We start from the raw sequence: 15022 nt of genomic DNA on the forward strand, positions 1-15022 counted from the left end.
AGTTCAGAATAATGACTCCGATGATTTGAATTTTGAGATTTAGAGATATTGACAGTCAATAAAGTTGTCTGAAAGTATACCATTGAACATCAATGTTTCCTATCATGTATATCAACTTTTCTTTGCCACATGAGCAATAATAATTTATATAGCATAAAACTACCCATAAAGAATAATGCCTCTGCAACCTGAGTACATGTCCCACAGCTTGATTTCTTAGTATGGAAGAGCCTGGTTAAACAAAATTCCAATCTCCTCGTAGATATAATGTTCGTTTTAATTTAATGACCATGACCTATACGAACAATATCTTTATGACCAGTCTTGAGGGGTTTAGCAACACCCATGCTATTGAATCAATTTGGTTCCCAAGATACACCTGCATAAAATATTCTTGTGAGGCTTTCCCAAATTTTGCTTCATAACACGGTTGACAAAAATATCAATGGTAAAATATATATATATATATATATATATATATATATATATATACACACGGTTAAGAAAACAACATAGTAATCCACATTATCATCATACTGATATTCTAAAATGACAAATAAATGCTCAAAGACAAATCTTGCAGACAGCTATCAATGCCCTGGATCAACTCCTTATATTACATTCAAAATAGACTCAGGTTTGATCCACTACAGGTTAAAGTAAAACAACATCAAGTAGTCAAGCATTTGCCCGGGTTTCAAATGATATCCGGGACAAGGATGAATGATTATTCCATGTCCAATGGCCAAATGAACAGTCCCTTTGACAAGTGTTTTGCACATGGGATTCAAGGATTTAATTTCTTCTCTGCTAGACGCAGTGTTCTAAATCAGAGACAGAAATTCTAGGGTGAACGGACGCAGCATCACCCATGCAACAGTCCACCGGTTATGCATAGAAACTATTAGTTTACTTCTCTTTTAAATCATAATGTTGCCTGTTGTTAAGAAAAAAAGAGAAGGATCAACAATTAAGAGTCAATATTTTTACATTTGAGTTAATTAGCATTGCCTCAGCTCTATTTTTCATTGTAAACCCAAATATGAATTGCAATTGCAACTCCCGGAAGTGAAAATTAAAATCTAATTTTGATCTACTTTAGAAAGCAACGTTAGGATAAGGATATATTAACACCATCAATTGGAGATGAACCTGTCACAACTCTCTGGTTTTACCAAAGCATTTAGAGTTTTATAATCTAAACAACTTAGTCAGCTTAGATAAAGTATAGCTGCAATAAACTACCTCTAGGCTGCAGTTTTACTGGGAAATTTCATAGCGTGGTTGGATATAGTGCATACTAGAAACTAAGCACACAATGCATTGAAAAACCATGGGGTGTATGAGCAGAGAGAGTGGGTGTGTGCAGAGAGACCGGATATATTTCATGTAAATTGAGCTTAAGTATAGTTGCAGTACAAAACATGCCTACCAAAAATGCTGTCATTTCAGTTTATTAGCAACCAATAAATAACAAAGGAAAAACATTAATAAGAGGCAAGCAGTACCTCATGTTCACCAATAATCCCTGCAGGAGCATAGCCCGTCTTTAAAATGGTGAAACCTTTTCGCATCTCGAATAATGAGTTCTCTACCTACAAGCTTAGAAATAATCTTTAGTGCTGTGTGGCAATCACCACAAACACGGAGGTTCTTAATAACCCTGATGGGAGAGCGAGCAGAGCTGCTAAGGAGACCATACGCAACAGCAAGTCTCTCACTGTGGGCAAGAAGAGCATCTTCTTTGCCTTCCTGGTCTATGTCATGCAACACAAATTTTGTTTCCGGAATATAGCCAGCTTCTTTCATTTGTGACTTTAGACCTCTCAACAACGCATATATCTTATCATTTTCAGGATGAGATGTATCTCCTGCTCGATATTCATGAACACGACTCCTTACTTCAAGAAGATTTTTGCTTGCTAACTTTTTTTCTTTCTCTTTTGACAAGTCTGAGGCTTTTACAGGTACAAGGCCAGCCTTTGATTGATCACTTAATCGAGATGAATCTAGCTGCTCAAGTAGCTCAGCACAGCGATCCCCCAGCCCAGTGTTCCCATGAACTCTACACAGATTCATCAAAGTCTCCCATATATCAGCACTTGGCTCCATTGTCATTTTCTCAATGAACTCAAAGGCTTCATCAAGATGCCCAATGCTGCCAAACATGTCTACTACACTGACAAAATGAGCCATTGATGGTATAATGCCATAATCTCTGATCATGGATTCAAAGTGCAGCATTCCCTCATCAATATCTCCCAGCACACTACAAGCAGAGAGAACTCCAATGAACATCTGCCCATCAGGTTTAAGTCCTAAGTTTTTAAATTGAGTAAATAGATCAATTGAATCTTCTGCAAACCCATTCTTTGCAAGTTGTGTTATCATAGTATCCCAGGTAGTCAAATTCCGCTCAGGCATAGTGTTGAAAATGTTGAGAGCATCATCTACAGCTCCACATTCAAAATACATCTCTAATATTCTATTATAAGTGCTGCCTAGTAGAGGTGACAGATGTTTTAAAGCATGTCTGTGTACAATTTTCGCCTCTTCAAGAGATTTAGCGTCCCCACATTGGCGCATTAATTGCAAACAGCGAGGCAAATCCACAGGAATAAGTAGTTTTTCCAGTAATTCCAAAACTTCAACAGCTTCCTTCACTTTACCCTCAGTGCAGAAACTATCTAGTTCCTCAAGTGTACCTCTATATGGACTATCATTAGATGCCCCATTTGATTCACCACCAGGATTTGCATTATTCGATAGATGAGAGCCAACAGCCATTGATCTCTGTGAAATATTAAAGTTTGGAGAATATTGACCATCTTTAAGACTCTGCTGAAACTGTCCAGAACCTGAGTATTGTTGAGGCATTTCATTACCCCCTTTGTATTGAACAGTTGATGGCTGCTGAAAACAATCAACGTTTTGGTTCAAGCCCCCTCTAGGATTTCCTTCTGATTCTAAAAGCCTAGGTGAATTATATGCATTGAGAGACTGCATCCTTTGTCCAGGATCTTGTGTCCAACCATGATTATCAACAAAAGCATTTGGATGCATCCCAGATGCCCATTCATTATCAACCCCAACATTTTGTTGCATTTTCATGTTGTCTTGACCAAAGCATCCATTGGCACTTCCATTATGTCCCACCAAGTTATTCTTAATGTTTATGGGTATATTCATATGGCCTCCATCTGCAATCTGACGAGCTCCATAAGAATTTTGCTCCAAACTTACATGATTATTCCAATAAGACCGACTTGAATTTGCTTGGGCAACATAATCAGGTCTTTGCTTATTGAAATGCTCATTAGTATCAGCCTTCATCTGGCTTTCCTGATAAAACCCAACATGACTTTGCTGGTAACCTAAAGAATCATCATTTTGATGGCCACCACAAAACTGAAAATCAGTCCTTTCAACAGCAGTGCTCATAACCCTCAATGTATTCAGGCCTTTGATACAGTCGGCAATGTGTTGTAAAGAACATTGTTTGCACAACTTCAAAACAGAACTAACAGTAACTGATGAGGCTCTCTTTGTAGACATTAGTTGGGAGTTAACATAATCTGAGGAAAGACATTGAAAATTAAATCACGTCAGCAAAAACGGAACTGACTTATTGTGATGAATACGCAATTTACATTTTCTACTTCTTACGAACTAAGGTGCAAAGCATTGTTCTTAACTTGCAGAGTTAATAGGACGTATTCATTCAATAGCACTTATTCATCTGCCTAAGGTATGAAACCAGCCAGCGCTATTTATACAAGTCACATGAAATCACAAAATTCTTATAATCACACAATACACAAGCATATGGAAAGATATGTTTACTCAATTTCAAACAATCCTAAGCCAATGCTAACATTATCAACTCCTACACAGCATAAACAACGTTAATAGCGAATTACCACAATAAAATGACATGCTCAAAATAAATTCAAAACCTAAAATCTGACGGAATTTTCAAAACAAAGGAGCATTCCAAACACCATTATGATTCCATGAAAAGACCGATTTCACGAAAACTACAAAAATATTCACTCTTACCTACTGCACAAATCCGTAAAAACTTAGTTAGCTACAGATTACCTACGGTACCAAATCCGTAAGTAAATGCATGCATTCATGGTTATCAAACTCGCGGGTTAACTCGTACATCCGTACTAGTCTGCGAGTCATGACAGTGTTCACGGGTTAACTCGCATATAAACTCGTTTTTTTTCAAACTCGGAGTAAACTCGTCGACTCGTACCAGACTCGCGAGTTCGAGAGCGAGTCACCGAGTTCGAAGAACGAGACGAATTGACACAAAAACATGTTGTTGGCTTTCGGATTTTAAGCCCAAACCAAAACCCCAATGCCCCAAATCGAAAATCCAAGCAAAAACAGAGATCGAAGCCCAACTCGAAAACCCTAATCGAAGAAGAAGAGAAGATCGAACTTGAAAACGTTGACCTATTTCGAAATCTCAGCCCCGGTCATTCACGTCGCAGCTCCGATCATCTCGCACGGCAGCTCTGATCGCCTCGCGTGGCAGCTCCGTTGGGTCGCTGGTTCAGTGGCGTCGTTGTTCCCTTCTTCTCTTCTCCCTTTTTCGAAGTAATGACATACGTATATAATATATCTTTCTTTGTTTTTCATTTCATTTTTTTTACTTTTACTGATCATTACATATATAATATATTATATATCTTTCTTTGTTTTTTTATTTCATTTTTTTTTTCTGGCTTTCGTTGTTGTTCTGTTATATATATATATATATATATATATATATATATATAATATTTATTTAATTTATTTATTTTATTTCTGGTTTTCTGAAAATTAAATTATTTAATTTTTAATTGATAGAGACTAGTTTATGATGTCTGGAAGTGAGACTGACAAGATGATGTTGGAGATGATAAAAGTAGAGGATTGGGGTCAAAAAGTTGAAATTATTTATGTTTTTTTGATTCATATTAACTTATGTGTTTGTTGAAATTTGAACTTATATAACAATCATGTTTGTTAAATTAAGTTATTTTACAATTATTGAACTATTATTTACTATTTGCATTAATTGTGGTGATTAAATTCTGAATTGGTATGGTATTATATGCAATTTTTCATATGAAGTAGGAGTATAGTAGAATCTTACGAGTCTACGAGTCGAGTCTACGAAGCTCTCACGAGTCTACGTAGACGTAGAGTCTACGTATACTCTCGAGTCTACGTAGACTCTCGAGTCTGATAACCTTGCATGCATCGACTCATATCCATAGATGATTTATAAACAAAAGTATAGCAGCATAGGATGATCTATAGAGATTGAATTGCCAACATTCCCCTAAACTTTACTAATTTAACTATTCTCTCCTTCCCTCCCCTATTTTAATATAGTTTCAACTTCATATTATCCTTTATGTTAACTGAATAATCTGATAATTTGATTTTTAAACACAAGAATATCAATTCTCATGTTATTCGAGAGATTCTGGTTCATGAGAAGTATTTTAAACATATAAATCAAACTTGATTGCAATCATAAACGAATTGGGTTGGGAAATATAAATGCATTGGAATTGAATATATTAAGTGTTATGTTAATGATTAAAAAGTTAAGATTAAATAAGCAAATATAAATATAAATATAAATAAGATCAGTGAATAGATATTATTCAAACTCTAAAATGCCCAATTAAGAAATAAAATCAGAACCACACAGACAAAATGACACCACAGAAAAATTAATATTACATATGAACCCAACAAGCACACAACAAAATATTAATCCGTAATTCCCAATTGCAGTACAGTAGCTTTTTTATTAAAAAAAAAAAGAGACGGAATTTCAAATCCTAAATATTGATATACACAACTTCCTCACCCAAATTAAATTGTATCAAAATAGAGGAATCCATAGGTTAATATACAGCGTATCACAGTTAAAAGGCGAACAGACCATTGCAAAAGGTAAGGGAACTAAGATGAAGAGGGAGAAGAGAATTGACAACCTGGGAGAGTCAGATTAAAACCTTAGCTATCACTAAGGTTCAGAGAGTATAACCTTCGACCAATTCAAGTATATTGTGCCACTTCCAAGCTACTCCGAGTCCCCTGAAACCAAACAAAATAAAAAAATGTTTGATACCACAAAAAACAAAAAGAGAGTATTTTCATCATGGTCAAAAAGCTTTCTAATTGGGGTTCAGTGACGAGTGTCACGAGGGTTTTATCTTGCGAGGGTTACAAAAGGCTTCAGGTTTGTTCAATAACCCTTCGTTCCAGTCGCTCTTCAACCTTGCATTTAAACACCAAGGCGTTGGCAACAAGATTAGAGGGAAGGTTAAGCAAGAACCGGTTCAATTTTCGCTACAACAAACCAGGGTTCAAATTAACTGAACTTGAACACAAAACAATGGTATAGAAACTCGAACACTCACAAATCACGCTGAGCAAAGAAAAATGGAACACCAACGGCGCAGCAGAGATTAAGGGTTCGAGAAGGAGAGTCTGAGAGTGACGAGAGGAAGAGTTCTTCCACAGAGTGAGAGGCATGTTCCTTACTTCGTAAAAACGAGGGAGAAGCACATTAGGGTAATGGCAAACCCGGATCTACCCGATTTTTTCGACCCGACCCGACCCGACCCGGAAATCTTCGGATTTACAAAATATTAATAAATGTTCACTAATAGATAGTGTTTGATAAAGAAAACAAACAATAAATATTAAAACACACCTCCATTATTTCTAATTATGGACGCTTATTCAAATTTAAAATAAGTAACTTCTTAAATATTTATTTATTTAAAACAGATAAAATTTAACATAATTAAATGGAAAATATGTCAAGAACAAAAAATTTATTTAATAAAATATTTTTCAAAATCTCATGCATAAATTATATATATATATATATATATATATATATATATATATATATATATATATATATATATATCAATTTTGAAAGATTATAGTGTTAAAATACGTGGGACAGAAACACTTTTCATATATGTCGTGGGGTAATAGGTCATCAAATTGTTCATGCTATAATCAACATATTATTTGATTCGTGTTTCAAATTATCAAACAAGTAACATATCTTAAGACTAGTTCATTTCTTGGCTCATTGAATCCCACTAACTTTTCACTTTAGGTTACATCACAATAACTTCTATTTGATATTTTTTTTTCATGTAATACTATGGTAGACATAATTGTAATATAATTAAAATCTCAATTCTTTTTTTATTTTGAAGTTTTGAATAATTTGATTTATATTACCTAATTGACATTTTTATATGAAATAAAAAATATAATATATAAAACACTACTATATATATATATAAAATGAGTTAAAAAAAAATTGATTATGATTGTTAAAAAATTAAACTCGATCATAATCTGATATTATTTTACAGTTTTAAGTTTTTTTTTCTTCTTCAGAATTTAATTTTCAAATTTTAACTCTTTCATCAATTTATTTGGGATCAATCATTAACAAAAATAAATAAAAAATTGAAGTTAAATAGTTGATAAAGATACGGGGTAGAAACTTAATAATATATTATCACTTATTTATAAAATAAAAAATTTTCATGACATTAGATTGAAGATTACTAAATTAACAATTTTTAATAGGAAAATACATTTAAGATTTGATAAAGGAACATGCAAAAAATATCTAAAAAAATAATTAAATGAATAACAGTATAACAAGTTTTAATTTTTGTTGCTTTTGGTCTTTAATATGATATGATGCAATGCAACACTGAAAAGAATAAATGTCAAATAGCTTCTACTGCTAGAAATAAAGACAATAAGATATATGCAAAATACATTAAAGATGAAAATAATCTAATGGGTATGAATTAACGTGTAAAACTAAACTACAAAAATAATGTTCAAGAATAAAGTAAGGAGTCAAAGAGTAAGGATGAGTATATGAAAAGTGATAATAGAGAAAAAAAGAAGATCGAAACAGAGATAACTAATCAATATTCTTTTCTTAAACAAAATTATGATTTCTTAAAAATATTTGTTGGCTCATTAAATAATATTTTCATTGGCAATAAAATTTAATACTATATCAAAATATTTTAATTAAATTTTATTTTCAAACAATATCTTACAATTAATTTAAGGAAAATTATGCTTTGACGAAATATTTTTTTTTTATAAAATTGACAAACTTTCCATAAATGAAATTAAAATAAATTATTTTTTTATTTTTCAATTAAAATAAAGTAATAAAGTAGTACTTTTTTACTTAGGTATTTTCTTTTGTTAAAAAAAAAATTGTTAAATTATCATTTTCCTTAATTTAATAAAAATATATTAGTACTAAAAAATATTTAAACTTTTTAAAAGACCAACAAGAAGTTTTACTTGGTTAAGCCTTTATTATATCCTTATTGATTTAATTACATAAATACTCTAAATATTTATTCATGAACATTCCATGCATATATTCTTACAACCAGTCATGTTATGTTAAATGAGAAATTAAAATTACAAAATACATATTTTAAAATTTCTAAAACTAACTTAAAAGAAATAGAAAATGTTTCATATGGGATAAAATATTATTTAACCGAAGTTTCTTCTGGAGTATTGTTCCTCACTAAATTAAAATTCTCTTAGGCTATTTTTTATTTTCCATTTAGAGGCATACAAGAATATCAATATAAAATAATATATAAGTTTTTGACATGAAAAGGAATATAATTTTAAGCACTTAACAAAATAAATGTTTTAATTGAAAACATTATTATAAAGTCAAAACTAAATTTATTAAGAAGTCAAGTGAATTTAAATTTTGTAGTGAGTAGTATGTAAAGATAAAAACTTATAAACTATGTATTTTAGGGTTTTTAATTAAAGGTGGTGTGTTAATTTTTAGTATAAATTGAACTTGCATTTCACTTATATTGTATCTTCTGATGTGTCTGATAACTCAACTTTTATACTCTCATATTGAAGTTTATTATTCTTTAGTCATTTTTGTTCATTTAATCTTTCAATTTTAGCTTGTATTTTTTTAATGAAGTTTTAGGAGTTGCAACATTGCCCAACATCATTCATTCGCGTCTAGTGCATTTTTTAACCTTGCTCATTGTCACTATACCACCCAGCATCATTTGATTGGCGTCCAGCAGAACCAAAAAGATTAGCCCTTGTTATGTTATAGTTTGACGCACACGTGTCTGATTGAGTTTTTTTTCTTTTTTGCTTGGGATTTTGGACTCGAAGAGCTTCAATTTGAGTACTGGAACATATTTTTTGAGAAATGTACAAGATGCAATTCAAGTTAGAAGTTGGCGACAGTGCAAGAGGCATAAAGTGATTAAAGCTTTTATTTAAATTTAGTACCAAGAAAGGTGAGATGGAATAACACATTTAGCCATGCCATATCACCAAACAACACATATTCAAAACATGAGTTCGAAATAACACACACCCAAGGAAAAAGTTGTTTTTGGCAGCTTTTGTTAGCCCCTTTTGCAAGTTTCAATGTGTTTGTTTTCTTTCTCTAGTTGAGAATACATTGAGGAGGAGTCGGATGACAGAAAGTGAATGTGTAATAGGGGTGAGTAAGGGTTGATTAGGGTTTGATAATCCCAGTTTGAATTTAAAATTTAAAAACCACATTCGACCGTTTAATGTCTCAGATTAGTCAGATTTGAGCCATTCGGGTACGGTTATATCCGAATGGATAACAGGTTATCCAGATAAAAGAGAAAAAAAAAACACTGAGGAAGACAAGTAACAATAACAAAGATTTTGAACACAAGTATACAAAAATTCAATAACACAAAAATAGCTCGTGAAGGCCATGGTTGACTGCATCTCTGCTGCACTCCTCTTTAGATCTTCAAAGTTTATTTCTTTAACCTATATTTTTTGATTTCATAAACAAAGAAGGAACATAAACAACAACAACATTAGCCACAAATCAAAGAGAATAATGGAGATAACACATGGTGGAAGACATGTACCAACAAGAACTCAAGGAGAAAGATGAATAGTGGACACCAAGTGGGGAAAACCCTAACGCTGCCACCACGACATCGATAGCAGTAACGACACCACCGCCTCCCACAACATTGACAGTGACAACACCACCAATAATCAAAAGATTCAACATCAAAATCATCCTTCAAATTGGTGAAGGGCATGGAAGAAAAATGAAGGTGGATAGGGAAGAAGTGACGGTTGCGACAACATATAATTAGGTGAAAATAAAAGTTGAGCTTTTATATGTAGGGGATTCAGGTCAAGTGTTTGCGAAATTAAAATTTAAGATCCATAAAGTTAGGTTAAAATAAATGATTTCTACTATATAAATAGAGTTTAAAAAATTACAAGTACACCTTAATAATTATATACTCTAAGAAACCAATAACTTGATACATTTATCAAGAATTATACCCTATTGCAATTGAAATTTCAGCTACACAATGAAGACATTGTAAAGAAATGAAATGTGCAAAAAATAAAAAATTAACAAATACACCTTGGTGTGCAAAATTTATAATCAATCCTTAATGCCAAGCAAGAACTCTCAAAATCATACCCATCTCGAAACCTGTTTGAAGAACTTTTGAAAACCTAACACTGTGATTTTCAAGAATCAAAGATTTCTTCTTTCCCAATATCTCAATGCCTTAAATCTAAAAAATTTTGTGTCTTAAAATGTGAGTCAATGTTGGTTTAAAAAGGCAGCCTTGTTACTGAGATTAATTGATTATAGAAATAATGTATTCGATTATTGAGTTCAGATTTGGAGTTGCTCAAGTGAACAACCCAATCGATTAGACAAGTAAGCCATTCAATTATTGAGTTATAGAAAATTTATTCTTAATTCAAACTTATCTTAATCAATTATGTTAATAGTCAAAGCAATTAAAGTGACAACTTTTCTTTTGAGCACCAAAATTATTTGTAATTGATTTTGACTAGGTTGGATTGATTTCAAGAGTTTTGAGCTTGGTTTACAATAGTTTTAAACAAAAAACACTATTTTGGACATGAATAGTTCAAACGATTGTTAGTGGCAGAACTACGACACTACCACTAACATGGGTATCATAAAAAACTAAACTTGGATAGGATGATAAGTTCCCCATGTCAACAATCTCCCATTTTTTTTTATGATGGTCAATCCTACAAAACAGAAACACTATACCTAGTCATACAAAACATAAGCGCTGTACGTAATCTTCAAAACAAAAACACCATACCTTTCTCTCCCTTTAGACATTAGCAAAAAAATCGGGGATCTAAATATGAATTGTAACAATGCAAACATAGTATATTAGACATTGTCATGCATTGTTCCAAATAATTTCAAAGAGATAACACCAAAACGACAACATGGTTCAAAGCAAATAGTTCACAACCTTGTTCAACAACACAACACAACACAATAGACAAAATGCAAATAGTTCAAAGCAACAAACCATTAAAGGCAACAAAGCATTAAAAACATCATAAAGCAAGACTATAAAGGACATCATACAACCTAGCATATAACATTAAAAATCTATAGGACACATTTAATCTTCGTTAAAGCTTGCATTTCCTCTAAAATTTCACCTTCAGTTTCATCCTCATTATTGCCATTGTTAGCTCCATCTCCACTAGTGTTAAGCATATACATTTGCCTTTGTAGTTTAGCAATTTGTCTGTTTAAGGAGTCAAACCTTTGAATTGATTGTCTGTCCAGGGAGTCAACAATTTGCCTTTGCCATTCTTTGTTTAGGGCAACAAAATTGGTTGTAATTGATTTTGACTATATTAGTTTTATTTGTAGAGTTTTGACCTTGACTTACATTAGTTATAGACAGACATCATTATCATGGACATGAATAGTTCAAACAATTGTTAGTGGCAAAACTAGGACACTACCAATGACTTGGGCATAATAAAAAACTAAGTTTGGATAAGATGATAAGCTCCATTGTAAACAAGCATTTATGCATATGATTTGAGTAAGTATGATGTGATATATATAGTCCAAGCTAGATTAGGCATGTTTTTTCTTTAGGGAATGGATTGATTCAGGGATTCATGACTGAATGTTATCTTGACACTCTGATAACAATTTAGACTCATATAGAGGATAATGAGTTATATGGTGAGAGTAGTATGGATGGCAAAATGGGTTAGGCCCGCCCAAAAAAGGCGGGCCGGGTTGGAATTTCTAACCCGTGAACCCGCTGCAGCCTAGCCCGCCTGGCCCACCAGTTTAGCGGGCCAAAATGGGGCAGCCCGCCAACCCGTTTTTTTTTTAATTTTTTATGTTTAAAATTAAAAATAATTAAAAAATAATACTTTTTTTATATTATATAAATAAATTTATATGTATAAAATAAATTTATAAACAAAATTTTAATAAAAAGTTTTAAAAAATAAAAAAAAGTAAAAAAAAAACAGATGGGCCAACCCGCCAGCCCGCCCGAAAACGGGACGAGTTACAGTTTTTGGCCCGTTTTGACATGACGGGCCAATCCGACCCGACCCTTTTTTTGCGGGCCGCTCCAAAACGGGTCGGGTTGACCCGTTTTGACACCCCTAAAGAGTAGTAGGGGGTCATAGTCTAAGGACAATTGTACGGGTCTTATGACGGAGGAACGACTAACCTTGTGAATGGTAGGGTGAAACCCATTGACAATGACTTTGTAGAGGAATATAGGTCACAACAAATGCAAAATTTCCAAGATCCAATGTCAATGCATGTACATGGATGATTGATTTAGTGGTTATTGTTTTTTTCTATAAATGTTTGGATTACTTTGTATGATGATGCAACTTGATAATTGATATATGATGTTTATTTTGTATATTAGCCTACTCTTGTGTGTTGGTTGGTTTGTTTGGGCTTCTCTTTTTACAATGATCATGTTAAGGATTGAATAGATAAAGATACATGTATAGATATACCTCTTGGTGATAAGGAGCCAACTCTATAAGATGTTAAATCATGTTAGATCATGTTATGTATAATTTTAATATAAGTTAATAATACATTATTATTTTTATATATATACGTCATATTATTATAATTGTACTTTGAGATAAAAGTAAATGATATATATTTTCAGTTATTTGCTTTTAAGTATTAATTATAAAATAACTTATTTTAATATTATGCTATCAAATGATATGTTAAACTTTAATTGTTAATATTTTTGAAAATATTTGAAATTGGATTTGAATAGTTTTAACAAGGCGTCAGAGAGAAATTTCATTAACAAATTCATAAAAATATCCTAAAATAAATTACATTTTTTAAAAAGATAAACATTACATATACTATTTTCTTTTTTGTTAAGACATAAAAGAATTATTTATATATATATATATATATATAAAATATAGAAATAAGTTATGCATGTAGAGTTGAAATCAATCAATCTTCTATCATTTAATCACACTTACATTATTTAATATATTTGAATTTTATACTAAATATCACATTAGCGATAATTTCTTTTATTGATTTACTGTATGCAACTTTTTACCTTGATCCATGAAGTTATCAGTTTAAATATTGATTAAAATATTTTGTCGTCTTCGGTTTTTACTAAAATCTCAATTTGTTCATCATATTTTTATTAGTCTTAATTAGGTCCTCAATTTTGTAAATTAGTATTAATTAGGTTTTTTCCGTTAGTGTAGAACTAACACCGTTAAGTAGGTGCCACGTGTCAGCTCATTGTTTTTTTGAATTTTTTGAATTTTTTTGAATTTTTTAATAATTTTTTTTTGAATTTTTTAAATTTTAAAAAAAAAATATTTATGCCATGTGTCACGTTTGTAGTGTGCCACGTGTCAATCTAATATGGTGACACGTGTCAAATTATTGTATGAATCTCAATTTGGTCATCATATTTGTTAATTTGATTTGATTATAGTTCCAAATTTATTTTAAAAATTTCAATTTTAGGCACTCCAAATTTAGACCAAATTTTACTTTTTTATAATGTTATGATAATAAAAATATAATCATAACATTATATAAAAGTAAAATTTGATCTAAATTTGGAGTGCCTAAAATTGAAATTTTTAAAATAAAATTGGGACTGAAATCAAATCAAATTAACAAATATGAGGATCAAATTGAGATTCATACAATAATTTGACACGTGTCACCATATTAGATTGACACGTGACACATGGCATAAATATTTAAAAAAAAAATTAAAAAAATTAAAAAGATATTAAAAAAATTAAAAAAAACGAGGAGTTGATACGTGACACCTACTTAACGGTGTTAGTTTTACACTAACAGAAAGGACCTAATTGATACTAATTTACAAAATTGAGAACCTAATTGAGACCAATAAAAATACGAGGACTAAATTGAGATTTTAGTACAAAAATGAAGACCAACAAAGTATTTTATATATATATATATATATATATATATATATTATTTAGATAAATATGATATTATATTTGTAGATGATATTATAATTTTATTAAAAGTAAAGTAGAATATATGAAGATAAAATGAAAAAGATAATTATTAATGAATAGAAAAAAATGAAAAAAGATAAATAATAATATAAAAGCTTATAAAAATAATTGTTAATTTTAAAAATTAAACTAATAATTATATTGTACAAAATAAGAGAGAATATTTTTGTATATAAATATAAATTACAAAAATTTAACAAATAATTTTATCTGATATGATTGAAATTATGAAATATGACATATAAAAAGAATTTCTTTATATAGAATTTCTTTATATGTAATTATAGTAATTTTATGTACTTTTTATTTTCAATTAAATTAAATATATTTGATTTTCTGGAAAGTATGGTTTTGATTTTTATTTTTTTCAAGATTATGTTTTTAATTTTTGATTTAGAGTGACCATTAACACTTAAACACTTCTCTTAAATTTCTAAACTAAAAAAAATGAAATCAGCCAATAAAAAATAAAATTTAAATTTTGGTAGACGAGTGACATATTTTAATCCTTTATTTTTTTTTTCCGTTTTGAAATTGTGAA

The 15022-nt window shown here is 30.9% G+C and overlaps 1 protein-coding gene across 5 annotated transcripts; it reads right to left on the reverse strand.

Moving 5' to 3' along the window:
* On the reverse strand, nt 1–6570 carry LOC114177549 (pentatricopeptide repeat-containing protein At4g32450, mitochondrial-like). 5 transcript variants are annotated; one of them, XM_028062939.1, is made up of 4 exons: nt 6438–6570; nt 6009–6111; nt 1509–3575; nt 1–379 (listed from the first exon to the last, which is right to left on the reverse strand). In XM_028062939.1, exon 3 carries the CDS (start codon nt 3553–3555, stop codon nt 1516–1518), a length of 2040 nt encoding a protein of 679 aa, XP_027918740.1. In that variant the 5' UTR covers nt 3556–3575; nt 6009–6111; nt 6438–6570; the 3' UTR covers nt 1–379; nt 1509–1515. The 5 variants fall into 5 exon arrangements, with proteins under 5 accessions (XP_027918740.1, XP_027918739.1, XP_027918738.1 ...); XM_028062938.1 differs by having other exon boundaries at nt 6009–6294; XM_028062937.1 differs by lacking the exons at nt 6009–6111; nt 6438–6570 and adding an exon at nt 4468–4667.
* Nucleotides 6571–15022: the final 8452 nt, after the last annotated feature.

The sequence above is a fragment of the Vigna unguiculata genome, chromosome 3 (assembly GCF_004118075.2).
Source record: "Vigna unguiculata cultivar IT97K-499-35 chromosome 3, ASM411807v1, whole genome shotgun sequence".
NCBI lineage: Eukaryota > Viridiplantae > Streptophyta > Magnoliopsida > Fabales > Fabaceae > Vigna > Vigna unguiculata.

Excerpts from the sequence above, each read along its gene's own strand:
- LOC114177549 (XM_028062939.1), bottom strand. The coding sequence starts at position 3,555 with ATGTCTACAAAGAGAGCCTCATCAGTTACTGTTAGTTCTGTTTTGAAG.